This window comes from Anomalospiza imberbis, unplaced genomic scaffold, assembly GCF_031753505.1.
Source record: "Anomalospiza imberbis isolate Cuckoo-Finch-1a 21T00152 unplaced genomic scaffold, ASM3175350v1 scaffold_259, whole genome shotgun sequence".
In the NCBI taxonomy this organism is placed as follows: Eukaryota; Metazoa; Chordata; class Aves; order Passeriformes; family Viduidae; genus Anomalospiza; species Anomalospiza imberbis.
Window position 1 is genome coordinate 2,068 of NW_027099886.1, and position 26,915 is coordinate 28,982.

The following is a 26,915-nucleotide window of genomic DNA, read 5'->3' on the forward strand; positions in this document are numbered from 1 at the left end:
TCTACATCCAGTGTTCTGCAACAAGTCCTCGGGGCCCTGGGAATGAAGTGGGAGTTACACACCCCTTGGCACCCTCAGAGTTCTGGGAGGGTCGAGAGGGTAAATCAAACCTTAAAGAATATTTTAACAAAATTGGTCTTAGAAAGCCAATGGAATTGGGTCAAATGTTTACCACTAGCCCTATGACGAATAAGAACGAGACCCAGAACAGATCTAGGGGTCTCTCCTTGTGAAATGTTGTTTGGGCTGCCTTTCTTGCTTACCCCATACAGTACTGGGGAACATCAAGAGGGGGGGATGACCATGCAAAAATATATAGAAACACTAACAACAACCCTGGAAGAACTAAGGAAAAAGGGCTACCTTCCTCAAACTTCCCCACTGGACTGTAAAATACATAGTACTAACCCAGGAGACTGGGTGTTGATGAAATCATGGAAAAACCCTCCACTAACTGCTCGCTTTGAAGGCCCCTTCCAGGCACAGCTTGCAGCAAACACCACAGTGAGAACAAAGGAGTGGGGCTGGACTCATGCAAGTTGAGTGAAGGGTCCAGTACAACCCCCAGCTGAGGCAAGCGAATGGACTATAGCCAGCAGAGACGATAAAGACTTGAAACTGGTCCTGAGGAAAGCACCAAAAGAAGTGCAACCCTGAACACAACCCCCCCACAGGAAACCTCTACATTGTTATCCCTATATCCTTAAAGTTTGCTAATGTTTGTTATAGTTATAGGATAAATTTAAGTTTTGTTTAGCTAAGAATTGACAATCAGAATAACATCTCAGTTTCCAGTACTGCTCCATAGAGCACTCCCCTTGCAACCCTCATTGGGACCAAATTGAGGGAAGGGAGTTGGTGAGATAAGGGTCACGGCAGAATGTCTCCAGAAGGAGGGAAAACCAGAGGTGGGAGGCAAGACTGGATCAGGAACTACCTCTGGGAAAGACTCTCAGGGCACCGAGAAAAGCCCAGTGGATCGAGAGGTGAGGAGGCCAGCCCGTACCCGACTCCCACTGGTAGCAATGCTGCTACTCATCCACTTCGGAGGAAGTGGAGGAAACACTTGTGAGAAGTGTTACTATCCCTTGTGTAGAGGAGATACAGTAAGTGCATTCATCAGAGTGCACACCAACATGAATCCCAAATGTATCGACCACTCCCAGTTAACAACCTGTAAAGAGGATAATGAAATATATTGGCTGGCTAAAACTATTGCAAACCCAAGTCAGAGGATCTCAGGAGAGTGCCCCATGAAAGAAAGATGGGTATGTTTTGAACAAGAAAGTAAAACCAACTTAGAGGATACATTCAAGGAGAAAGAAGTGCAATTGAAAGGACAAAGGGATAGGGAGGGACAAATAAATGGTAAGAATCTTTTTATCGATATGGTGGAAAAGATTACAAAATAATTTAATTTGACTGATTGTTGGGTGTGCAAGGGGACACACTTAAAATTTGGCCATAGGATGGTATCAGTTTGGGTCCTCTAGACATTTTAAAATGGATTACATGAAAAAAAAGTATGGTAGTACCCAAAAGAAGGGAAGGAGAGTGGAAGCTAAAATCCACAATAATAGGGGAAGAGTGTTTATCAAGAAAAGGGAAAATGTATACTATAGAAGCAGGAGAAACACCATGTGAAAGATATCTAGCAGCAAATGATACACACACACCAGGTGGATGCCAGAAACCCCCCATTCATATTGGTCAATAGAAAAAACTGAAAGTAGATGTGTATACATTGAAAAACTGTTTGAATGCTTAGGAGATTATATTAACCCATTCTGGGCAATAGAAACCCTATCCAAATATTGGAAACATGCAACAAATCAAGATTCTAATTTCTGGGATGCACCTAAAAGTTTTTTTTGGATCTGTGGTAACACGGCATATGTGAAGTTACCGGGAGGGTGGACCGGGAGTTGCACAATTGGAGCAGTAAAACCATCCTTTTTCTTACTGCTTAAGGATGTGAAATCAAACTTGGGAGTCCCAGTATATGATGATCTGGCCAGAAAGAAAAGGAGTTTACTTGGCAGAACCCAAAATTGGAACAATGAAAGTTGGACCCCACAAAAGATTATCGACACTTATGGGCCGGCTACCTGGGCCCAAGGTGGATCCTGGGGGTACAGAAGCCCAGTATACATGCTCAATCGAATCATCCGTTTACAAGCAGTACTTGAAATAATGTCCAATCAAACAACTCTGACCATTGATCTCTTGAGCCAGCAGCAACCACAAATATGATCAGTAATTTACCAAATTCGATTGGCAGTGGACTACCTCCTCGCAGAGGAAGGAGGGATCTGTGGGAAATTTAACATTTCAGAATGCTGCCTAGAGATCAATGACCACAGTCATGTAATTAAAAACATTACTCAAAATATCAGGAAACTAACCTATGCTGGAACGCAAAAATGGACCCCCTTTTTGGAGACCCCGATTGGCGGGACAACTTGTTCACCTGGAATGGTAAATGGTGGAAGAAATTGGTCTTCTTTGTAGTGTGTGCACTAGTAAGTGTAATATTTCTACCATGTGCAATTCCATGTCTAGTCCTGATAGTACCCAGCATTGGCCAAGGCAGCATCATGCTGCAAGGTAACGTAGAAGGGAAAAATGGCAAAAAAGTAATGCTAATAAAAGAACAGAGTGATCAGAATGCCAGAGATATGCTTGAACAGTACGAGAAACTGAGAAAATTAGAAATTGGACTTTAAAAGGTTGATGCAGGCTAGAAGACTGATCAAATAGTTAGAGGGGGAATTGTTAAACTAGGTTAGAAACTATTGTAAAATAGTTGATCGCTGTTGAGCGTGTACTGTTGGTTTGGTTATGGTAAAAGGGTTTTGAAGGGTAGTTAGAAGAAATACGGTACTCCACGTACCGTATTACACCTAAGTAAAGTGCAGCCCCCCCCAAGGGAAAGGAGCCAGCCTGGACTGAACTGCCACGGGCCAATCGAGCGCCTAAACCTTCATGCAAATGAGGGATCCAAAAAGAAACCGATCCAAAGGGACAAAAAACAGGATAAAAAGGGGCTTCTGACCCACGGAACCTGTGCTGCTCCACCTGGAACGTCGGGGACGTCGCTGCTCAGAAGACCCAGCGCCGGCGCTGCAGCATCCTTAAGGGGAGCGCTCCTGCTCAGCCCGCGGGCCTCCATGCTTTAGGCCTTTCTTTTTTTATTACATTAAATGCTGAAATCACTTTTCGTACCGGGAATGTTTCTAACAAGTATGCTTGTGTTAAAGTGCCTGATTGGATGGCAATGAACACAGGATGAGGACACCTGTACAGATCTGCCAACGATCAGCACTCACCGTCTGAAGGCAGTGAGGGCCGGGGCCAGAACTGAAGATGATGATAAAAAAGGACTAAAACCACAAACAAGGAATACACATGCTCTAAAAGGGTGGAACCGAGGAGGGGGAGCCACTCTAAACAGTTCTTGGAATATGTAAACTAGTTTGGGAAAAGAGTTTACTATGCATAAGGGTCTATGAATATGCAACAGGCTGATGGGAGGGAAAAGGTATTTAATGGACATCTCCGGAGATAAGTGTGCTCCTGGTTCAGTGCCAAGATGCACACGGCCGTAACAACCTTTGCTCTATGGTCCTTGTCTCCTATCGTCCTGTATTAAAATGTTTAAATTTTCACAGGAGAGTGAGCGTGTTTTTCCCAGCCCGAGCAGAGAGCTCTGCCCGGGGGCTCCCGGGAAAGGCGGCGGCGCTCGGCAGCGGCCCCAGCCCGCGGGAATTCGCCCGCACCGGGACAAAATCCTGCCCCGAAGGAGGCACTTGGAACGCCCGCCTGCGGCTCTCCCTGCCCCAAAGATCCCGGCAGCGGCCCCGCTGTCGCAGCTGCGGCTCTGGAGCAGGGAGGCTCCGCGGGACCCCCGGGCTGTGCCCCCTCCCAGGCCGTGCCCGCCCCGGTGCTGATGTTCCGCCCGGGCTCTCTCGCTGCTCCCGGCTCCCGCAGTCCCGCCGTGAGCGGGCACCGACCGCCCGGCGCCGCAGGGCCCCGAGCCCCTGCCCAGCAAAGGGTCGGTGTCCATCGCCGGCCCTTGCCGGGGGCTCCGGCCATTGCCCGGCCCCGGCACAACCTGCAGCTCCCAGCGCAGCTCCCCCGAGCCGGGCACTGCGGCTTCCGAACGAGGCAGAATATTCAGCTCCCGGAATCTCTGTTAGCTCTGCTGACATGTGCAAAACCAGCTGCTGCTGAGGCAATCCCAGCTCCGACTGAAGCCTTCCCACCCAAAATGCTGCCTTCGGTTCGGACACACCATTAAGAAATCCAAGAGCAAACTGAAAGCTGATTAGAGAATCTTGGAAAATCACATCCGAGAACATTTTGTGATAAAATCACAAATGTTAACAGAAGCTGAGAAAGTCAACAATGTTAGAAAACAAGCTTCCAACACTGGGACTAGAAGAGCTCAGGCAATCCATTTGAATGGAATGAGCCCTCTCTTTCTGACATGGGAGCAATGCCATGGAATTTCCCAAACCAGGGAAATGGGGAGCCCTGGCAGCAGCGGCTTCACACGCAGCAATGACACAGAACAGGGCAGGGCAAGAGGCTGACAAAATTCTAACTTCTACTTGCAATGAAGAACCTGTTTCTACTATAGCCACTATTAATATAGAGTCAAAAAGACAAAAAATACTAGTAATAAAAATAGAGATAAATGAAATCATAATGGTAATAAAAACCCTACCATACTTATACGAGGTTTGCATGGCCAGGTTTTGGTAAGGGAGGGGCTCTAGGAGCACCTTCTGTGAGAGCAGCTGCTCCTCCATGTCCCACAGAGTCAATTCCAGCCCGCTCCAGGATGGACCAGCCGCCAGCCAAGGCTGGCCCAGTTAGAAATGGTGGTAACGCCTTTGGGATAAGAGATTTGAGAAAGAAAAAATTGGTGATCGTGTAGCTATAACTGTGAGCAGGGAAGAGCCGGGTGAGAACATGTGAGAGGAACAGCTCTGCACACCCCAGGGCAGGGCAGGAGGAGGGGCAGGAGCTGCTCCAGGTGCTGGAGCTGATTGCCCCGAGATTGCCTGGTGCAGTCCCTGGTGAGGCAGCTGGGCCCCTGCAGCCCACGGAGGGCACGGAGAGCAGAGATGCACCTGCAGCACCTGGAGGAGCCCGTGCCGGAGCAGGGGGATGCCTGAGCGGAGCTGTGACCCCACGAGAAACCTGTGCTGGAGCAGGGACCTGGCAGGGACCTGCAAACCCCTGGAGAGAGGAGCCCACGCTGGAGCAGGGTCCTGCTAGGACCTGTGAGCCCATGGAAGAGCGAGCCACGCTGCAGCAGTTTGTGAAGAACTGCTGTCCCTGAGATGAACTCACCTTGGAGAAGTTCATGGAGAAGTGTCTCAGGGAGGGACCCCAGCACAGCAGGGGAACAACTCCTCTCCCCGAGCAGCAGGAGAAACAAGAGGTGATGACCTGACCAGAACCCCCATTCCCTGTCTCCCTGCACCCACTGGGGGAGGAGGTAGAGCTGGGAAGGAGGTAGGGATGGGCAGAAGGTGTTTTTAAAGCTTTATTTTACTTCTCACTATCCTGCCCTGATCTGGATAGCAATAAATTCCACTAATATCTCTAATTTCAAAAATGTTTTGCCCCTGATGGCATTTGCTGAGTGATCTGCCCCAGTCCTTAACTCAACCCATGAAGCCTTCCTTCTGTTTTCTCTCTCCTGGCCATCTCTGGAGGGGAGTGAGAGAGCAGCTTTGGTGGGTGCCTGGCATCCAGCCAGGGTGAAGAGACAACACTTCCTTTCCTTCATTCTTTCTTTCTTTCCAGAGGTCACCGTGCAGAGGTTGAGTGGGGCTTTGATGGAGGGAGTGAAGGTGGTGGGGGGTGGTGGGGACAGGAGCCACAGGGACGTGGGACAGGCATCAGAGGGGCCCGGGCAGCTGGCAGGGGGCAAGGCCTGTCCCCCTGGCCCAGCAGCAGCCCCGTGCCCTGCCCAAGGCGCTCCCAGCAGGGGCTGGGCCCCAGAGGCAGGGGGAGAGCCCAGTCCCGGGGGCGGCGTTTCTGCCCCGACCCCCGTCCAGCCCAGCCTGCCCCGTGTGCGCAGTGACCGCTGGCACGGGCTGCACTGGACACTGTGACCTGCTGGGGACACTGAGAGCTGCCCCGCTGTGACACTGCCCTTGGCACTTCACAGGCACAAACAGACCCCAGCCAGCACCGCCCCTGGTCATGTCCCAGGCACCGGAGAGCATCACAGCCAGCCCCGCTCCTGGTGATGTCCCAGGCACCAGAGCACATCCCAGCCCCGCTCCTGGTGATGTCCCAGGCACCAGAGCACGTCCCAGCCCCGCTCCTGGTGGTGTCCCAGGCACCAGAGCACATCCCAGCCCTGCTCCTGGTGATGTCCCAGGCACCAGAGCACATCCCAGCCCTGCTCCTGGTGATGTCCCAGGCACCAGAGCACATCCCAGCCCCGCTCCTGGTGATGTCCCAGGCACCAGAGCACATCCCGGCCCCGCTCCTGGTGATGTCCCAGGCCCTACGAGTATCCCAGGTGTGGGAAGAGCTCCTCACACAGCCCAGCCTTGACCCAACACCAACAGAGGCACCACCAAGGGCAACCCTGTGACTGCCCCCAGTGTGGGAAGAGCTCCGTGCGCTGCTCCAGCTCCATCTCCCACGGGAGGATCCGTGCTGGATGATCCCCAGTGAGCCCCGGTGGGCAGAGCCCCGGTGATCCGTGGTGCCGCTTATCCGTGTTGGGAAGACACCTGGCTGGGGGCTCCACATCCTCCTGGCTCCCCTTGGCCTGGATTTTTCTTTTCATTTCTCTTTGCCCTTTCAAACCCTCAAAAGCAGGTAAAAATAAAGACGTTGAGCTAAGACAAGGATGGGGACATGGGGGTCTTGCAGGGAATGTGGGGGATGCTGGGTTTGAGGGACCGGAGGGTTCCTGGGAGGGCCCTGGGGGCTGCTCAGGGCTTTGGGGACACCAGGCTGAGCGGCTCCGGTTGCACTGGGAGACCCTGGTGGAGGTTCTGGGGAAGCTGGTCAAGGACCCCCTGTCCTGTCCCCATTCCTGGTCCCATTCCCAGTCCCTGTCCCCAGTCCTGGTTCCTGTCCCCATTCCCAGTCCCTGTCCCCATTCCCTGTCCCTGTCCCCATTCTCTGCTCCTATTCTCAGTCCTATTCCTGGTCTCTGTCCCCATTCCTGGTCCCATTCCCATTCCCTGTCCCCATTCCCGGTCCCTGTCCCCATTCCCGGTCCCTGTCCCCATTCCCATTCCCTGTCCCCATTCCCATTCCCTGTCCCCATTCCCGGTCCCTGTCCCCTCTCACCGACGCCGCCGCCATCGCTCCAGCCCCCCCGGCCCTCACGTGACCGAGCAAACCCCGCGCTGCTCCCGCCGTATTTGCATAGCCCCGCCCCTTGGCCTGGCCCCGCCCCCGCCGGCTGCAGCCGCGTCCGGGCGCTGTTTGCTCCCAGTTCCCTCCCAGTGCTCCCAGTGAGGCGGTACTGGGAGGGAGAGCGCTCCCAGCTCCTTCCCGGTGCTCTCACCATCGTTCCCAGTGCTCCCAGTGAGGCGGTACTGGGAGGGAGAGCGCTCCCAGCTCCTTCCCGGTGCTCTCACCATCGTTCCCAGTGCTCCCAGTAAGGCGGTACTGGGAGGGAGAGCGCTCCCAGCTCCTTCCCGGTGCTCTCACCATCGTTCCCAGTGCTCCCAGTAAGGCGGTACTGGGAGGGAGAGCGCTCCCAGTTCCTTCCCGGTGCTCTCACCATCGTTCCCAGTGCTCCCAGTAAGGCGGTACTGGGAGGGAGAGCGCTCCCAGCTCCTTCCCGGTGCTCTCACCATCGTTCCCAGTGCTCCCAGTAAGAGCGGTACTGGGAGGGAGAGCGCTCCCAGTTCCTTCCCGGTGCTCTCACCATCGTTCCCAGTGCTCCCAGTAAGAGCGGTACTGGGAGGGAGAGCGCTCCCAGTTCCTTCCCGGTGCTCTCACCATCGTTCCCAGTGCTCCCAGTAGCGCTCCCAGTGCCGGGCGGGGCGGGGCCGCTTTGGAACCCCCCCAGGGCAGAGCGCGGCTGCTTTTGGGTGTCGGCACCGCCCGGGCCGGGCTGGGAGCGGAGGAGGAGCGGGAGGGAGAAGAGGGAGAGAGGAGGGAGAAAAGGAAAGGGAAAAAGAGGAGCGGGAGGAAAAGAAGGACCAGGAGGCAGAGGAGCGGGAGGAGGGACAGCGGAGGAGCGGGAGGAGGAGGCAGCCCCAGCCCCAACCCCACGCGGTTCCCCCGCTCGGGCCGCGGCTCCTGCGGCTCCGCCGGCATCGCCCCCCCAGAACCGCGGGGGAACGGGGAGAGGGAGCTCGCCCCAAATCCATCGGGGGTTCTCCGGCAGGGTTGTTTGGCAGGGCAGGGGATGTTTGGGTCTTGCAGGACCCCAAAGCTGAGCCGGAAATGGCCCTGCAGGGACCCTGGGGCGTGCCACGTGGCGATCACCCGGTACCGGCAGGCAGAGGAGGGATATCAGATATGAGAAGGTCGGAGACCGCCCAGCCCCGAGCACCCTCAGCGCTGAGAGGGACACAGAGCCCCCAGGTCCCCAGCCCTGCACAAGCATTCCCTGAGGCCAGAGGGATGGAGACCCCCCGAGCATCCCCCAGGGTGAAGGGACAGAGACCCCGAGCATCCCCTGGGCCGAGAGGGACAGAGACTGCCCCGAGCACCCCCTGGCACAGGGTGAGAGGGAGGGAGACCCCCCAGGCATTCCCTGGGGTGAGAACAATGGAGACCCCCTGGAGAATGGCCTAGGGTGACAGGGATAGGGACACCCCCTGGAGAATGGCCTGGGGTGACAGGGACAACCCCCCAAGCCCCTCCCAAGCATCACCCAGGGCGAGTGGCACAGAGACGCCTCGAGCATCCCCTGGGGACCGGACAAAAAAAACTTGAGTTTTTTGAGTTTTTAAACAGATATAAGAAATCAAACTTAACTCTGCATAAAATATTTGACGGATATTTGATTTTCCCACAAGTCACTTGTGATGGAAACGCAAACAAATCCCAAACATGAATAAACTGACAATAGAAGCAATTCTGTGGCAATTCCAAGTTTCATCGGTTCCTGCACAGCTCCAGCTCAGCTGCTGGCAGGTTCTGATAAAAGAAAAGTGAAAATTTGTCCCAATACAGATTTTTAAAAGGAAGGCAAAGCTGTGTGTAGCTGTCACAAAGGAGACAGGGACAAAGAAAATAATGATTCTCACATTTGGCAAAGCCTCCAAGCCTGTGAATTCGGGAGTTATTTGGGAATTTAGACACTTGAGCTGGGCTTCTGGTAGGACTTTAATAGCCTTGTGTTCCTCACCTTGTGGTGAATGATCCTTGTCAGTCTTGCTGGTATCATTTGCTCCCTTTCCTGCAGTGATTTTAACAAACTTTTCTAGGGAGGACAACAAAATATTTTCTTTACACTGGCCACCCACAATAGCCATTTTCCTCATAAATTCTCCCAAAAGTCGCACAGAAGAAGCTGCATTGAAGTTTTCAAGAGATCCTCCAGAATGAGCCAGAACCTCCTGAGAGGAGGGAACCATGCTGTTGTCAAAGGCACTCGGGGTCAGACATCAGTGCCCTGAACTCACTGCACCAAATTAATGTCTCAATCTGGTTAATAAAATTGTTAGAGAGATGCCTCTGCCCCAATTAAGGTGCTAATGAGACCAAATCCAAAGTGGATTTTATTGAACAGTAAATGTGAGGTAGAGGGAGAGATGGGAAGAAAGAGAAAAGGGGGGAGAGCAAGGGAGTGACAGGGACAGAGACCTCCCCTGAGGTGGGGCAAGTGTGACATTGTCCCCTGTGTGCGTGGCCTTCCCAGGGTGGGGGTTTTACATCTGAGCCAGTTTGGGAAAGGGGGGTGGTGTTCACCCCCACCCCGAGCTGGGATTGCCTCACTGTTTCAGGGTGCAATGTAAGACATAACCCAAAGTATGTTTTCAGTCACCATCTTCATAAACTGTGATAAACAGGTGGGGCAGTGTTCTTTATCTCTTCCATGACTCAGCCCTGATAACGCCCTCCAGGGGCTATCTTCTGTTAATGGGCCATTGAGTGCCACTGCAGGACTGATAAAATTACATCATCCCATTGTGGGATGCTCCGCCCAGGGGGAGGAACCAAACATTCCTACCTGGATATAATCTCACCCTTGCAACACCAGGACCACCTTGCCTACTGGATTCCCAGAAGACAAGAGCTCCGTAACCACCACTGGACCTTCAGAGGAAGACCAGACCCTTCTACAGGATCGCCGCTTTGACAGAATCACGTTCATCACTCCAACAGGACTGCAGACACCATTTCATCCGACAGCTACCACCACCCTGACCAACGGGGTGTCAGGTTAAATCCTGACTCTGTCAATCTAAGCCAGTGTTTCTGTATCATTGCCTTGATCTTAATATTCTTACTAAATTGTAATTCTGGCTTAGACTCTCCCCCTGGTTTGCCTTCAAACCAGTATAAAACTCATTGTGCTCATCCCTTGTTTTTCTCCCAAAACAGAATTTCCTATCTCCAAACCTTCACCAGATGGAGGAGGTAGCTGCGAGGAAGAAGAAGGAGGTCTGGCACCCCCGGGCAGCTGAGGAGGAAGTCAGTGCCCCTTTCCCCCTCTCTCCTGCTCCATCTCCCAGCCCAGCGTGGCTCCCGGCTGCAGGACAACGATGCTGTCGACGCCATCCTGCCAGGGACACACTGGGGGGATTCTCTTCCCCTTCCCTCTGGCATGGAGGCAAATCCCATCCTCTCCTTGTCCTTCCTCCCCCAGACAAGGAGCTGAGGATGGAAACCAGGGAGGACAAATCCCCGCGGCAGAACCTTGTGGAAGAGGCTGTTTTGAGCAACTCCATGGCGCAGAAATCCAACAGGGAGGAAAAGCCCCGGAGATCCCGCAGGAGGAGGGGCTGCAAACCCAACCCAGGGTGCTCTGAGGAGGAAAGACCCACCCTGTGCCAGGAAGGTGGACAGAGCTTCAGCCAGAGCTCAGAGCTGGTGGTGCATGAGCAGGTTCATGATGGGGAGAAGCCCTACAAGTGCTTGGAGTGTGGGAAGAGCTTCAGGAGGAGTTTCAACCTGATCTGCCACCAGATGATCCACACCGAGGCATGGCCCTACAAGTGTGGGGAGTGTGGGAAGGGCTTCAGCTGCAGCTCTGCCCTCGTCATCCACCAACGCATCCACACGGGGGAGAGGCCCTACGAGTGTCCCGAGTGTCAGAAGAGTTTTCAGACCAGCTCCAGTCTCCTCCGTCACCAGCGGATCCACACCGGGGAGAGGCCCTATGAGTGTGGGGAATGTGGGATGACCTTCAGCCAGAGCTCCAGCCTGATCTGCCACCAGAGGATCCACACCAGGGAACGGCCCTATGAGTGTGGGGAATGTGGGAAGAGCTTCCGCCAGAAGTCCCACTTGATCAGCCACCAGAGGATCCACACTGGAGAAAGGCCATACAAGTGTGGGGAATGTGGCAAGGGCTTCAGCAGAAGTCCCAACTGATCATCCATCAAATGATCCACACTGGGAGAGAGGCCATACGAGTTGTCCCGCGTGTGAGAAGAGGTTTCCAACCAGCTCCCATCTCCTCCTGCACCAGCGCATTCACACAGAGGACAGGCCCTTCCACTGCCCCGACTGCAGGAAGGGCTTCAAGCACAGCTCCACCCTTGTCAAGCACCGGCGCATCCACACCAGGGAGAGGCCCTACACGTGTCCCCAGTGTGGGAAGAGCTTCACCCAGAGCTCTCACTTGACCAGACACCAACGGAGGCACCAGTAAGGAAAGCTCTGTGAGTGCCCGGACTGCAGGAAGAGCTTTGTGCACTGCTCCAGCTTCATCCCCCATGGGAGAACCCATGTTGGGAAGAGGCCTGGTGATCCATGTTCCCTGTGATGCATGCTGGGAAGAGATCTTTTCCTGCCCTTGCCAATGACATGATGTGGGATCAAAGAACATGAGGGTCTGGCCATGGCCCTGTCATTGCATTCACTCCTACCTCAGGTCATTGCCAGGGGCAGCAAAGGGACTCTCTCTCTCTCTTTGTGTCCCCGAGGAGAAGGGTGTCCTTTCCAGGCAGGAGGAAATACATGGCCAGGAAGAGCCAGTCAGTTGTGATGTAGTCTTCCCTGTAAATAGTTTTTCTTATCCCTTCTGTTATCAGTATTTTTTCTGTTCCTGTTTGTTCCTTGTCTCGTTGCTGTTCCCAGTAAATTGTTCTCCTCCCAGCCCAGGATCTTTGCCTTTTGTGCTTTCCATGGGAGGCGGGAGGGCAGTGAGCGGCAGCACGGTTTTTAGGGGGAGCAGGAAATTGGGGAATCCCATTCCTGAACCCCGGCCCTTGGAAACCGAGCATCCCAGCTGGTCCCAGCCCTGGTGGCCATGGCAACAGCCTTGGGAGCGGGTCCCTGGCTGGGGCTGTGGGAACCTCTTCACTCTGGTGCCCAGGGACAGGACTGGAGGGAGCGGCTGCAGCTGAGACGGGGCAGGCTTGGGTTGGATCTCAGGAAAAGGTTTTTGCCCAGAGGCTGCTGGGGCACTGGCCCAGGCTCCCCAGGGAAGGGTCACAGCTCCAGGGCTCTCTGAGCTCCAGCAGTGTTTGGACACCACTGCCAGGCCCAGGCTGGCATTGTTGGGGTGTCCTGTGCAGGGCCAGCAGTTGGACTCGAGGATCCTGATGGGTCCCTCCCAGCTCAGCCAGTTCTGTGGTTCTGGGATCCCATGGCCCTGGGGATGGGACTGCCAATGGTTGCCATGGCAACGGGCTCTGGCTCCAGGCCTGAGCTGGTGTCCATGGCAACCACCCCTGGCATGGGGTCTCCATGGAGCTGCCCAGGGACTGACCATAGCAACAGGGGCTGGTGATGGTTGTCATGGAAACTGACCATAGCAACAGGGGCTGGTGATGGTTGCCATGGAAACTGACCATAGCAACAGGAGCTGGTGATGGTTGCCATGGAAACAGAGTATGGCAACAGGGGGCTGGTGATGGTTGCCATGGAAACTGACCATAGCAACAGGGGCTGGTGATGGTTGCCATGGAAACTGACCACAGCAACAGGGGTTCCTGGTGATGGTTGCCTGCTAAGGATCAGATTTGTCACAGGCACTCAGAGGGGTTCCATGGGGAATTTCCAAGAGTCTCCAGGCTGTTCAAGAGCTGGAATGTCACAGGCAGAGACAGGGGCTCCATGGAGACCTCCCAGGGGTTTCTGGGGATGGTAAAGAGCCGTGTGGTCAGAGGCAGTCACAGCCATCCCATGGTGACATCCCAGGGGACATTGGGCTGCAAAGGCACCGATCTGTCACAGGCACTCACGGGGGCTCCACGGTGACATCCCAGGAGTCCCCAGGCTGACAAAGAGCCGGGATGTCACGGGCACTCACAGGGGTTCCTGTCGTGGGCAGAATGGGAGCTTCAGGCAAAAGCTTTATTTCCTTACTGGAGAAACTCCTGCTGAGTCATGAGGTGGAGAAATGTCCCCCAACAGCCACCATAGATCCTGAAACCCCTGCAGCACCCCAGAATTCTAGACTTCTAGAATTCCTTCTAATAGAAGAGACTGGCAGCGGCTGGATCCCATCCCGACCCTGCAGATTGGACAGGTGGAATTGAACCTTAATGCAATTTGTCCCAAACAATTAACAATGGAATACCAGATAAATCTGTATAAATACAGCTATGATTGGTTCTGATCATTATTTGATAAATGGTCTATTTACAACACAGAATAAAATTTAAAAAATAGTTATTTACTCCTCAATAAAGGAGCTATACCAATTATAGACTATTCTGCTCTAGGAAGCAATTTTGAAGTCACCAGGGCCTTGCTAGAGTGGTTTGAGCCCACCGCAGGCAGAGCCTCCTGCTCCAGCAGGAACTGCCTTTCCTGTGCCAGGAGCAGGGCAGGTCCCACTGCAGGAAAAGCCCCAGGCCAGCCCCAGCACAGGGAAGGCCTCGGGCACAAGGGCAGAGTGCCGTGCTGGGAGCTGTGCCAGGGAGAGCCTGAGGCACCAAAGGCGCCTTGGCAGCAGCAGCTGCTTGCAGGGCATGGCCAGAAGCCTCCCTTGGCAAGCCGGCCTGGTGGCCACCACTGCAATGTCACTGTTGAGTAAGAAATGTCACAGGCTCATCAGAAGGCTGATTGGCATAATGTGCCATATGTTTGGAACTGCTCCTTTTTATATGCTGCTCCGATCCAGGTTGATAAAATCCCAGTGGCACATATCAGAGGTTTGTTAGGGAAGACAGTGTGGATCAACTCTGCCTCGAGTACAGACAAACCCATTTGTGGGATTGTCTTTGCTCAGGGACCAGGTTGTACACGGTGAATAATGCAGAAATAGGGAAGAACACGATGTGTACCTCAGGGAGATCTCATACGCAAATATCACTGTTTGTTGGATGTTACTGCCACTGTCTGTACATTAAACCACACCGACATGAGACAGAAGGAAATGTGTAAGTGTCAAAGGTTTGTGCAAGTGATATAGAAGGAAATGTGTGTCAAAGTTTTGAGCAAGAGAGATGGAAGGAAATGTGTCTGAGTAAGTGAAAGATGGAAGTTTTTACTTGATGAAGTTTTTACATGATGTTTGGTAGTATGTTGACGATTCGGAGATAAGGGGTGGAATGTCCTCGGGTGACATTATGGTGCTTGCATCCCCTGTCGTGTGTTCTGTTTAGGCTTGATGTTATGTTCTGTGCCTTCAGGACTGGCTCCGAAAAGTGAAGGTTTGTTTTGTCTTGTTTCCAGCCGGCTCACCTCTCCCCAAAGTCTGTGTCTAGGAGAGGCTAGGGCTTGCTGGCTTTCTTGCTTGCTTGCTTGCTTTCGCTTTGCTCTTGCTCCTGCTTTTTGCTTTTGCCCTTGCTTTTGCTTATTAGTTAGTTTAGCTAGGCAATCCAATTTTTTCCCTGGACTGTTTTTTTTTCTTTCCCTTTCCTGAATACCATTTGAACCTGCTCAGGACTGGGACCTGGGAAACACCAAGAAACACTGAGAGCCAGCATTTTGTGAGCTGCAGCAGCCATCTCCAGCACCGGAGACCGATAACTGGGCAACCACTCCCAGCAGAGACTTTCTGAATTTGTCACCTCTTCAGAGCGTAGAAAGACTTTTTGTCATCTGGTGTTGTTCATTTTTTGTGCTGGGGAGTGCTTTGCCTGCTCAATAAACAGGTTGTTTCCACTACTCTCTGAGGAAATTCTTCCCGAACCAGGTGGGGGAGGGGCGGTGGGGGGGTTTGCTTTCTGGGGGCTCCTTCTGGAGGTTTTCTCCCAAATTTGCCCAAAACCAGGACACATTACTACATCAGCGGGCTGTGTGTTGGTGAGATCCAGCAGGGCCCTGTTCAGCCTGTGCTCAGCAAACTGACTGGCCATGAGCCACTGGTGGATGTACCTCACCATGGCAGGCACCTGGAGAAGGCACGGGGGGACTTGGAAAGCTGCCAGAGGGAGGAATGTTCCCAGCTTCCCCAGAGAAGTGCTTTCCTTCCCACCACACTGCCATGGCCTCAAAGGCTTCCAGTGAGCAGTAGCCATGGCTTGGGAGGCCAACCAGTTCCTGGGAGGATCAAACCCTGGCCACAGGCTGCTTACTTGCTTTGGATTGCAAAACCCCTCCTCTACGAGCATATCCAGCAGGGCAGCACAGGTCTCCTGTGCAGGGCCAGCTCCAGCGCCTTCTTCCTCTTCCTCCACCCAGGCCAGCTTGGGCACACTCGGGGGTCTCTGCTCCATGTCAGTGACTGGATTTGTGGCTACTTGCAGGAGAGATGCCTCGGAAAAGCTCCGAGTCAGCAAGGCCTGCAGTCGTGCCTGGAAGGCACCTTCAAGAGAGAAGCCTCAGGAAGGCGACAGGACAGCAAGTCCTGCACTCTGGTCTCGAGGGCTCCTGCCACAAGGACAGGAGACTCCTGTCAAGGATTGTGGTCAGGCCTCGAGGGCACTGGTGGCAGGGATGGGAGATGCCTCTGGGGCACCAAGTCCCACGGTCTGCCCTCGAGGACACCTGCAGGAGAGAAGCCTCGGGGACGCCATAGGTCACCAAGTCCTGTGCTCTGGCCTCAAGGTCAGCTGCAGGAATGACGCCTCAGAAAATTTCCGGGTCAGACAGGAACGAGTGCGCTGTGCGGGGGCTCCTCACGGCACCGCTCTGTCCCGTCCTGTCCCATCGTGTACTCCGAGCACTGTGGCATGGTCTTGTCACCACCAGCTCCTATGTCACCCCGTGTCACAAAGGGCCCTTGGACACGCTGTCTTGTTCCATGCCACGGTGACCGTGCTGCCCCGTGTCACAAAGGGCCCCTGCACACACTGCCCCCTGCTCTGGGGCCACCCCCAGCCCACCCAAAGTGGCTCAGGTTGGAAGGAATCCCTCACCCCAAGTGTCTAAGACAGCCCGACAGGATCTTTAGGAACGGCTGAAACCATCAGCAAACGCTGCCCTGCTCTGCAGGCTCAGGGCAGCAGAAGGAGCCCCCAGGGCTGCCAACGCAGCCGCGCTGGGAAGGGCACGGGGCCTTCACAGAAGCTGGCACGGCCTCCTTGGGACACGTCCCGGCTGGTGGCCATCCTAAACCCGCGGGTGTGACACAGACAAGGAACGTGTGGGCCAGGGCAGGAATGCTGCTCTGAGCCCTGGGGCCCGGGGAGCGCTGACATCAGCAGGTGTGGCAGGGTCCCTGCCCAAGCAGACCTGCCACCCCCCGAGCCCTGGCAGCACCGGTGCCCGTCTCCTGCCCCAGAGACCTGTGCTCGTGGGGGGCTTCTGTGCCAGAGGGAGCCAAAGCCCACATGCATTGGGGGCTGCGCTCCTGCCTGCAGGGGCTGTTGGCAGGAGCACCTGGAGCAACGCTGGCAACACTTGTTCTCTGTCAGAAGCTCTTACTCCATGATGAAATTATTTTCTCATTGAAATTATTGCCTTCAGCACAAAAACACCTTAGCGGCCAAGGCACAGAAGAATCTGGCAAGTAAGAATCCTCAATTCAGGAAAGCTTTACTTCCCATTCCTCAACTCAAGCAGTTCCAAAAAGTTGCAAACTTCCCAAATTAATTGGGATGGCCTGAGGAGGTGAAGAGTTGGAATTTTGCTTCCAATCTCAAAGCAGCAACTCATTTGCCTTAACCTCATCCACTGAGGGTCACTTTACAGAACATAACACTACATAAAACAAGGGCAAAAACAAGGGCCATTCTTTGGTTTTCTATGTAGGGATGATAATATCCTCTTTCTCTTAAGGAATAAAAGCTCTCAAGAAATCAAAGTCCACTCAGTGTTAGAAAAGTAGCTCAAAGAATTGAGTAGATGGCAAAAGGGCTAATCCTCCCCCTGGTACAGAGATCTGAGTGGCCAGTAATGTACAGCTCTCCCCTCTTGTTCCCTGCAGGAGAATCAGGACCATGAAGAGGAAAAGTCACAGATATTCCTTCTGCCCTCCCTAACCAAAGCTGTGCCAAAGCACAGATGCTGCCTTCCAACTGACTCAAATTCCAGCCTAGACCTCTCACCTTCCAGACAACTCCTTCTCCAACACCCCACCAGCACCAAGCCCCCCAAACTCCCGCACAGATGCCCTCAACACCCCGCCAGGAGCCCCAGCTGTCCGTCCCTCCGCAGAGCTTTCCCACCCTCCAGCAGACGCCCTGGTTCCCTGCAGGTGCCGTGGGATGGCACTCAGGAGGATCTGCTCCAAGGCCTTCCCCTGGAGCACGCTCAGGCTGCCAAGCCTATGGATCCTGGATCATCCTTCCCACCGAGCCTTCCTGTGCACGGCTGTTCCATTTGCACCTTTCCGCTCAGCTCGGACTTCTCCACTTCACCAGGAGTGCTGGGAAAGGATGGAGAGCAGCCTGGCAAGCTCTTTCTGCAGCTCCCTCTTTACCCTGGTGGGGTAGAACATTCCACAGGAAAGCAACTGGTGCCACAAGGAGCGGGTGGCCTCAGGCACCTTTGGGGATGGAACAAGGCCTTGGATTGACATAAGTAAGCACAAGCAATTCACATGAGTAAACAAGTAATTAGCACAGACATACCTAAGTACTTAGCACCAGTTAGCATAACAAAAACCTGTCTGGCCTAACTTGACATGAGAGTGACCTGACAAAAAGCTTTAGACACAGTCTACCAGAAGAACTAAGGGCAAGTGTGGAATCAACCCTGTGCAGGGAAGCCCTGAGGAAGACTTTGTGCTGCTTTGGGGCATCGAGACCGCTCCTGGCCAGGGCCTGGACATCAGCTTCAAGTATGGGAATCTGACACAATGTATTTCCAACCGCCTGCCTATGGAATCACCTCAGCAGTGTAAAGATGGATGGTGATTTTGATACAATTCCTACATCAACCCACTGAAATTTATACATGGTGGAGAAACTTTTCAGTGGGTGCAGACCCCTGCCCTCCTGCCAGGTCAATCAAAGGGCTTTTGGCTGACAATGCATTTGTCTGCCGATTCGTTTGAATGAGGGAGACCCCTCAGGACTGCTGTATCCTGAGGGAACACCGTTGGCCTTGGCCTGTAGGCACCTGCAAAAGCTTAAAATCAGCTGCCTCAGCTTCCAGGACCTCTCTTGGCCAGCATCCTGACGTGGATGGAGGACTGCTGTGAGGCACTGCTGGGACCCAGCGGGACAGGACCGGCTGTCTCGTGTCCACGTAGCACCCCTCACACAGCCAGGGCCATCCCGAAACCAGACAAACACTCACGTGTCAGCACAGGGGAGCAAGGAGCACTGGGCTCCTCTCAGGGTATCTCAGCTGGGCTCGCTCCACAACACACCCCCACTTTCAGGCCTGCTGATGCCCAGCTGCCAGAAATGCCTACCTTGTTCTCTCCAGGGTGCACAGGGAGAGCCAATGAGCAGGACGCCTTGGGAGGCAAACCTTCCCAGCCTTTTCTGAGGCCAGGGACACACCAAGATCAGCCAAGACTCTCCACGCTGCCTGGCCCACCCAGCCCAGCTCTGTGCTGGCCCTGGGCCACAGCAGCTTCAACCAAGCAAGAGCCACATGCACATTGCCAAGAGTTGAAACACAGCAGACAGGGAAGAGGTGAAAAGTGTGTGTGTAAAGGCCTTTTAATTCACAGCTCTCAGAGAGAGCTCTGGGGCTCACGGCTGGACAGAGATGCTCCTGCTCACGCCTCTGTCCAAAGGGGGGAACACACCCTGCTGCAGGTGCTTGGGTTGGTCTCCACAGGTCCAGGTGGATGCCAAACCTGCTCTTCACAGCCTTCTCCCTTGCCCTGCCCCTCTGCCAAGTGCAACGGGCCTCAGGCAGTGAACGGACCACAGAGATCCAAAGGGAGACACTTGCACCTGCCTCACTGTGAGCTCCCTGGGAAGCACTTTCCTTGAGAAGCAAGCCCCTTTCCTCCAAAGGCATTTCCCCAAATGTGTAACTGTCCTGGGGAACACCAACACACTCTTAAGAAAAGCTGGCAAGGCTGAATGACTTCAGGTCCTTTCAGGACAGGCACTCCGGCTGTAGCTCGTATTCCCCCAAGTGTGTTTCCAGGTGGAGGTTCAGAGGGGCAGCCCCAGGCCCTCTACAAACACAAGCTGCCCACTGCCTCTTCACCTGCCTCAACTCCTGCCTGTGGTTACTGCAGCAAAACCAGGCTGTTCCAGCCAGAGCCCAGAGCCCTGTTCCCACAGGACGCTCTTGCCAGCACCTTCCAGGACTCTCCGCTGTGCATGCAGCACTTTTCATGCCAGCTCTCAACGGGCTTTGGAACGCAGAGCACAACCTGGCTGGCTCTGCCACCAGCACAGCCCAAACACAGGGGGAGGAAGAAGCAGCAGGGGTTGTTTTGCGGCCATGCTCAAGAGAAACTGGAAGGGTGCCCTCCCTCTGGTCTCCCTTGGTTGGCTTTCTGACTGGGTCTGAGGCTGGGGCTGCCATTCCTCGGTTGTGGGGACCAGAACCACACCCGGGATCCCAGCACTGCCTGACAGCGCTCCGGGCACTGGCACGGTCACATGTCTGAGTCTCGGGCACCGTGCTGCTGCTTCAGCTGCTCTTAGGCACACCAAAGCTCTCTGTTAAGCCCAGATGGTCTCTGGTTCTGCCCTCTTCCTGATCCTGTGCAGGGATGGAGCACTGCTGTGCTTTCAGGGAGCTATTCTTGAAAATTTGCAGCATTCCAAGCTGCTTTGCCCTCCGTGGATGCTTGCCATAGAATCCCTCACAGCTGGGTTCAGAGCATCCTCAGCTTGGCTCTTCCAAAATCCAGGGGCTCCAGGGTGCTCAGCAGGATCTGTAACTCCACAGTGTTGTGGAACTGGACCTTCAGCACAGGGTCCTTCCCAGCCTGATCTGCCCTCGTTCCTCTGAGTGTGTGCACAAAACACGGCGTGGAAGAGAACGGCAGCAGGGGCCTGTGTGTCCCAGGGCCCCGGATTTGCATCGCTTCAGCTCCACAGAGATGCAGGTAAAGCGAAGAAGCCAAAGTGTTCATTAATGGAAGGTGAAGCAAAGGGATGAGCTGGGAGGGAAGAAAGGGGATGGGCAGGGTCTGAGGGCTGCAGGGAGGGAGCTGTCAACAGGGAGGGAGAAGGCAGGAGCTATGGGAGCTTCCCACAGGCTCAGCTGTGCCAGTCATCAGCTGTGCCTGGAGCTCCAGCTGGTCTCCTCTGGTCTCCAGGTGGTCTCACCTTCCAAGGGATCTGCAGGTCTTAAAGAGACACTGGTTCTTCTGAGCCAGCAGATGAAAGTAGTTCTGCAGCTCTTCCCTCCAACATCACCTAAACAAATGTGCTTCTGCAGGAGGGGCTGTTGTTTTCACTCAGGGCTTGAAGGGCTGGAAGAGAGAGGAACAGAGCCACGGTCAGAGCCTGGATCTGCTGGAATCCAAGGAGACCTTTCTGCCAGGGCCATCCCACCTAGACTGGACACAAGAGGAGAGGAATTTCCCTCCCAGGTCAGGGCTGTGGTGCAACACGTCCCCAGAAGGAGCCTGGAGCAGCCCAAGGCTTTGTGTGGCCAGGCAGGGGCAGGCAGGAGGCAGAGCTGTCAGCAAAGGAAGGGGCCAGCGAGGTGGGGCAGCCGGGGGATGACGACAGCCTGCAGGGACAGAGGCCAGGGCAGGGACACCGCAGGACAGCCTGGGCTGCAGAGGGCACAGGGATGTGCAGCAGCTGCAAGGCCCTGACAGAGCCAACCTGTGCAGCCCTTTGGCCATGGCTGCTGGCCCTGGGCCTGAGGCCACGAGGGGAGAAGTGACCCTTGCAGCCCTGGGGCCTCATGGCCTCCTTGTCCCTGCTCAGCAGCCTGGCAGGGGCCGCCCCATGGTCCTGCCCTTGGCATGGCACATCCCCACATGGCAGTGCCCATCCCGGGAAGAGCCCTGAGCAAGGAGGGAGGGACAGGATCTGCCTTGCCTGGGGCTGGGGCTCAGCCTTGGCCCTTTGCATTCCTGAAACACATCCAGGTTTGCTCAGCACCAGAGACACCTTTGCCTTGTTTGTCCCCACCTGTCATCAGTGCCTCCAGTTCTCTGCTCTGCCTGGGGCCTGGGGACACTTTGATATGAATTGTGTCCTTGAGTGGAACCCATTAACAGTTAAAGAAATTTGGAATTTGAATCCGACTTTTTGAGTTCTTGAGAAGTTCTTTGAGCACACTTCAAGGGACTGGGTCTGATGCAAACAGCACCAAAGCCCCAGAGGTCATTAAAGTCCTGGTGCTGTGTCTGTGCTGCTGAGCTGGGCCGGGCTCCTGGCCCAGAGGCAGCTCCTGGTAAGGGCAGCACTGCAGAGAGACAGCTCTGGCCAGGAGCAGCTCCTGTGCACAGCCCAGCAGGGCTGGGGCACTGCCAGGGCATCCCAGGGACACGAGCAGGGCACAGACAGAGCTCACAGGGGCTCAGCACTGGCAGGGTCTGTGGGGTGTCCCAGAGGGGGCTGTGTCACAGCAGCACCTCTGTGGCTGTGTCACGGAGGCACAGAGCAGCTGTGATGTCAGAGAGGGGCTGTGTGACTGCACAGAGTGGGTTGTGTGAGGTCACAGATTGGGCTAGGACATCACAGAGTGTGTTGTGTGAGGTCATCAAGCAGCTATGGCATGACAGAGGGGACTGTGTGACATCACAGAGCAGGCTGTGACATCATGGCATGGCTGTATGACATCATAGAGCAGGCAGTGAGGTCAAAGTGTGTGCTGTGACATTACAGAGTGGCAGCATGACATCACAGGGAGGGTTTTGTGGCATCACTGAGGGGGTTGTGACATCCCAGGGCAGGCTGTGACATCATAGAGAAGGGTATAAGGTAATAGAGCAGATCCTGCCATCATAGAGGGTGGCTCTGTGACGACAGAGAGTGGGTTGTGACATCACCGGGTGGCTGTGTAATGTCATAGACCAGGCTGTGACGCCAAAGAACAAATAGTGACATTGCAGGGTGACATTGTGACATCTCACAGTCTTCTGTGACATCACAGAGCAGCTGTATGACATCACAGGGTGACATCTCAGAGTTGGCTCTGTGACATCACAGGGTCTGTGTGACACCACAGGGGCTGTGTGAGGTCACTGGGGAGGTCACTCCACCCCAGCCCCCCCTCCCAGTTCCCCCAGAGAAGTCCAACGCTGCTCGTGCACAGCGGGGTCCCCTGTCCCCCCGGGTTCCCCGACCCCGGCGCCGCAGCCTCCCCCAGAGGATGTTCCATGAGATCGACCCCAGAGCCTGACACGGGGACGGGGGCTGGGGCTGTGGGGGCTGGGACAAGGGGACAGGGACCCCCGACAGCGTCCCCGTGTCCCCCAGGGCCAGAGCCTGGGCCAGGGCTCCTTCATCCTGTTACCAATGAGGGCTTGAGAGTGCTGAAAAAATCCCCGGCAAGGGATCAGCAAAAGCCAGATTTAATATTAAGTGACAGCACCACAAAGTTCCTTGGCAAGAGTCACTCTGCTCCTGACTGGACACTGCAGGTACAGAAAAGGAAACAAAGCAACAACAAAACCAAAAAAAAAATCCAGGCACTGAAATCAGAAATAAACTGAGAACTGGGGCTTTCATTCATATGGAAAAGAACTGTCCTTCTCGTCCAGGTGCCCATGGCCAGAACTGGGATTTCACCTCCAACACTGCCTGTTGTGACAGACTGGAGGAGATTGTTGGCTGGAAACATTTCATGTGTGGGGAGGAAGGGGCAGGTCCAGCCTTGCCCTGCCCTGGAACCCCAGCCCTGCCCTGCCCTGGAACCCCAATCCCCCCAGAGCCTCTATCCCAGCCCAGCAGTGTCTGCCAGTCCCTGGCACAGCACAGGCAGTTCTCCACAGCCACCTCTGGAGCCCCCAGCCCAGCTCCTGAGTGACCAAATGACCCCAAGTCCCACCTGGGGAAGGGCCCAGGAACACCAAGGGGTATTTAAGGCTGACCACAAGGCAAGCACACATCTTGACCCTGTGTCCTCTTGGAATTTCTCTCTGAACCCAGCTGGAATCCAGGAGTTGGTAGCTGTGTGTGTGCTCCTGTGTATCTTTTTTGTCTTTCTCTTTCTGTGTCTTCTTCTTCTATATATGTCCCCTCACAAATTTTGATTAACTTAAAATAGAACAGGCTTAGAGTTTGTGAATTTGAATGGGCCAAGGTAATGCTTTGAGAAGTGTTTTGTGTGAATTGAATGTAATATTAAACTTCCGCCAAAGTTTCCCTGATTTTCTAAAGTTGCCAGTAAAGGCTGTTTTGTTGTTTGGAGCTCCTGAGAATCTCTTGTTGGTATTTCTCCAGTGCATCCAACTCAGAGGACACAAACAATTGTAATTCCTCTTAAATGTCTCCTTGAGAGAGTTGTTTGGGGGATGGGAGTCAGGGCTTGTGTGTCCTGCTTGGCACAGCCCAGGCAGGGCTTTCACAGCCCCATTCCACACTCCATTTCCCAGCTGGAGCCGCTGGTGCCTCTGAGTTCTGCTGCCCCAGCCCCAGGGACGCTCTCCTTGTCTGCCCATTCCCCCACGGTCTCTGGGCAGGGATGGCCTCAGTGGGGGCTGCTGACATCCTCAGCAACTTGGAGGCTGCTGCTGAATTTTGCTGCTCCAGAGGCTTCTTCAGCCTTCAGCTCTTCAGTTCAGCAATTCAGTGTCCCAGAGCTCATTAACATTCCAAACACCTTAACAAGCCAAACCTCTGGGAATAAGGTAAATGTTCAAATCATTTGTGGTTAATTAGCCCAATTATAAAAACCTCTTCAAAGTGAATACACTACATTTAAAAAGACAGTGAGAAAAGATTTTTTTGGTCCTGTTTAGTTTTTTTTTCTGTTAATACATTGATATGTGCACTCTCCAATTGACACTGAATCCAAGTACCTCCTTATGCAGTTGGAATAGATATGAAAATCAAGACCCTTCATGGCTGACAATCAGTCAGACTCTGTCCCTACCCCCACCCCACCATTTCCCCCATCCAAGCCCTGGCACTCAGAGCAGCCTTGTGCAAATCTGAGCTCCCTCCAGCCCAGGCTGCACCTGCAGGTTTCAGCTCCTTGGCTCCAACTCCCCCCTGCTTTCCTTGGAGGAAGAGCTGCCTGAGACACAGAGGGATGTTCATTTCTTGTCAGCCAACAAACCCAAGGGAAGGCACAGCTCCATCAAATGCAAAAGTCATTCCTCTGCTGGATATTAAATCCACTGTGCACAGCAGACAGTCTCAGAGCAATGGAAAACACCTTCTGAGCCCAGCACAGATCCCAAGGCCCCCCAAACCCTCCCTGCCCCGATTCTGCCCAGATTTGCTCTTTGCACACACGAGTCACAGGCTGAAGTCAGGAGCTCCCTCCATGCCCAGAGGGAGGAAAAGAGGGAAAGTGGATGAAGAGCTCTCCTGTGCAGAGCCAAGGTCCAAGTGCCCCTGCAGTGGGAACCACAACTCATCAGGTTTGTGTCCTTTGGGCTCAGGGATGGTGACACTCAGAGGCACAGAAAGGTTTCTTGCCAAGAAACACAAGCTGAACATTTGAACAGTTTAATAACCATCCCAGCTCTTCCCTCAGCTCTCTGTGATGTCCCAGCAGGATCTGACATGTCCCCCATCCCCAAGGGATTTCTGTACAGGAACAGTTTTAGACAAAGACACAAGAAAAGGTAATTCTATGATAGATATGAACACTAATAAGGATGTTGACTAATATGATATTTTTTTGTACTTCGGAAAGATTGGACCACTCCCTGAAGCTCAAAGCATGAAACCAGTCAGGTGAGAGGCACTTGAATGACCAGAAAGCATCTGGAGGAGAAAAACCTGGGGCAATAGGAAGTACATAGATCCAGCTGGTTGAGTGAAGAGATTTCCTTAAACAAGGCCATTTAAACAGGAGAGTGGGAAACACCTGAAGGAAGAGGGAGATGATATAATAAACAGAATATTGGTGACTCAAGTAGACAGGAAGATCAGTATTTCTTCTTCTCCCATCAGTACACTTCCAGGAAATTACTGTTCCTGGAGGGAAAACTTTGCTATTTCTTAAAAATACTCAAGTGACCTAGATAATAAAAATGTGCCTGTATATTATTAAAATAAAAGATATTAAAACTTTTGCCCCGTTTCCAGGCAGACACCAGCTGTGTGCCCATGACCAGGCAGTGCCACTTGTGCCCTGAGGTGCCGAGCTGGGATTGGATCTCTCAGAGAGGAGCTGAGGGAGAGCAGAGCACCTTGCAAGCTGCAGGTCCCTGCCAGCCCCGCAGGGCTCCTGTGCCATCAACATCTGCTCTGCTCCAGCCTGAAACAGGGCCCAGCATGGTGCCGGGACCATCAGAGAGCTGAGGTGTGTGCTGGAATTCAATGCCCTCCCCATGGCGCAGCAGCCCTGCATTTCCTGCTCCAGCCTTGGTCTCCAGCACAGCCGTGGAGGCTCTTTGGGCTCCTGAGTGTTCCTGCTGTGTCCATGCCCCCAAGGGCACAGAGCAGCCTCCTCTCTCGGGCACTTGCCTGTTTTCCATGCCTTGCACAGGCGCTGGCCCTGCCCCACAAGGCCTGGGCTGAGTCCTGCCCTGCACGCTCAGCCAGGCTGGGATGGACACTGATGGTTTCTGTGCCAGGCTCTCTGAGCCCAGCCCAGCTCCCTGCAAGCTCTGCCAGCTGCCCTGAGCTCTGTGCAGCACCAAGGGCCTCTCCCCAGCACAGCCCAGCCGGCTCTGGCCCCACAGCTCTGCTCAGCCCAGGCTGCTCTGGCCACTGGCCCCACGGCCTCAGCCCCTGGCCAGGGCACAGCAGCAGCTGCAGCTCAGCCAGGACTCAGCCCCAGCCATGGGGGAAGGGGCTTGGCCAAGGCCAAAGGAGGCTCCCTGGCTGCCCTGCTCCCCTCGGGCTGAGGTGCTGAGAGCTCTGCAGCCCCTGCTGCCATCCCATCTGCCCAGGCCAGCACAAGAGCCCCGGCCTTGGGGCCCTCCAGAGCTGCTCCTGCTCCAGGCCCAGGGCCCATCCCAGAGCTGGGGCAGCCACAAAGCTGTGCCCATTTCTGGTCATTGCTGCTCTGATGGGGATGGATCCTCAGCCACATCCAGGTTGCTGATGAATTTTACTACTCCAGAGGCCTATTCTTTCTTGAGCTCTTCCGTTCAGGAATTCCATTAAAAAATCTCATAAACATGAGATTTTCAAAAAATGAGATTTTGTTCAAAACACCCAAGACAAGAAAAGCCCTTGGGAATAATTCAAGTCCTCAATTCTTCTCTGGTTAATTAGACAGATTTCAGTAGTGTATTCAAAGCGAATATGCTATATTGGAAACAGTGCTGAGAGAATTTTTTTTTCTTTTTATACATTGATATCAGCAATGTCCAATTGATATTGACCCCCAGCACCTCCTAATGCAGTCTGAATAGATATGAAAATGAAGACCCTTCATGGCTGACAATCAATAAC

The 26,915-nt window shown here is 54.1% G+C and overlaps 1 protein-coding gene across 1 annotated transcript; it reads left to right on the plus strand.

Annotated features, from left to right (window-relative positions):
* Positions 1-10,753: 10,753 nt before the first annotated feature.
* Positions 10,754-11,824, plus strand: LOC137466532 (zinc finger protein 551-like). Its single transcript, XM_068178254.1, has 2 exons — positions 10,754-11,532; positions 11,618-11,824. The coding sequence occupies exons 1-2, from the start codon at positions 10,831-10,833 to the stop codon at positions 11,822-11,824; spliced, it is 909 nt and encodes a 302-aa protein (XP_068034355.1). The 5' UTR covers positions 10,754-10,830.
* Positions 11,825-26,915: the final 15,091 nt, after the last annotated feature.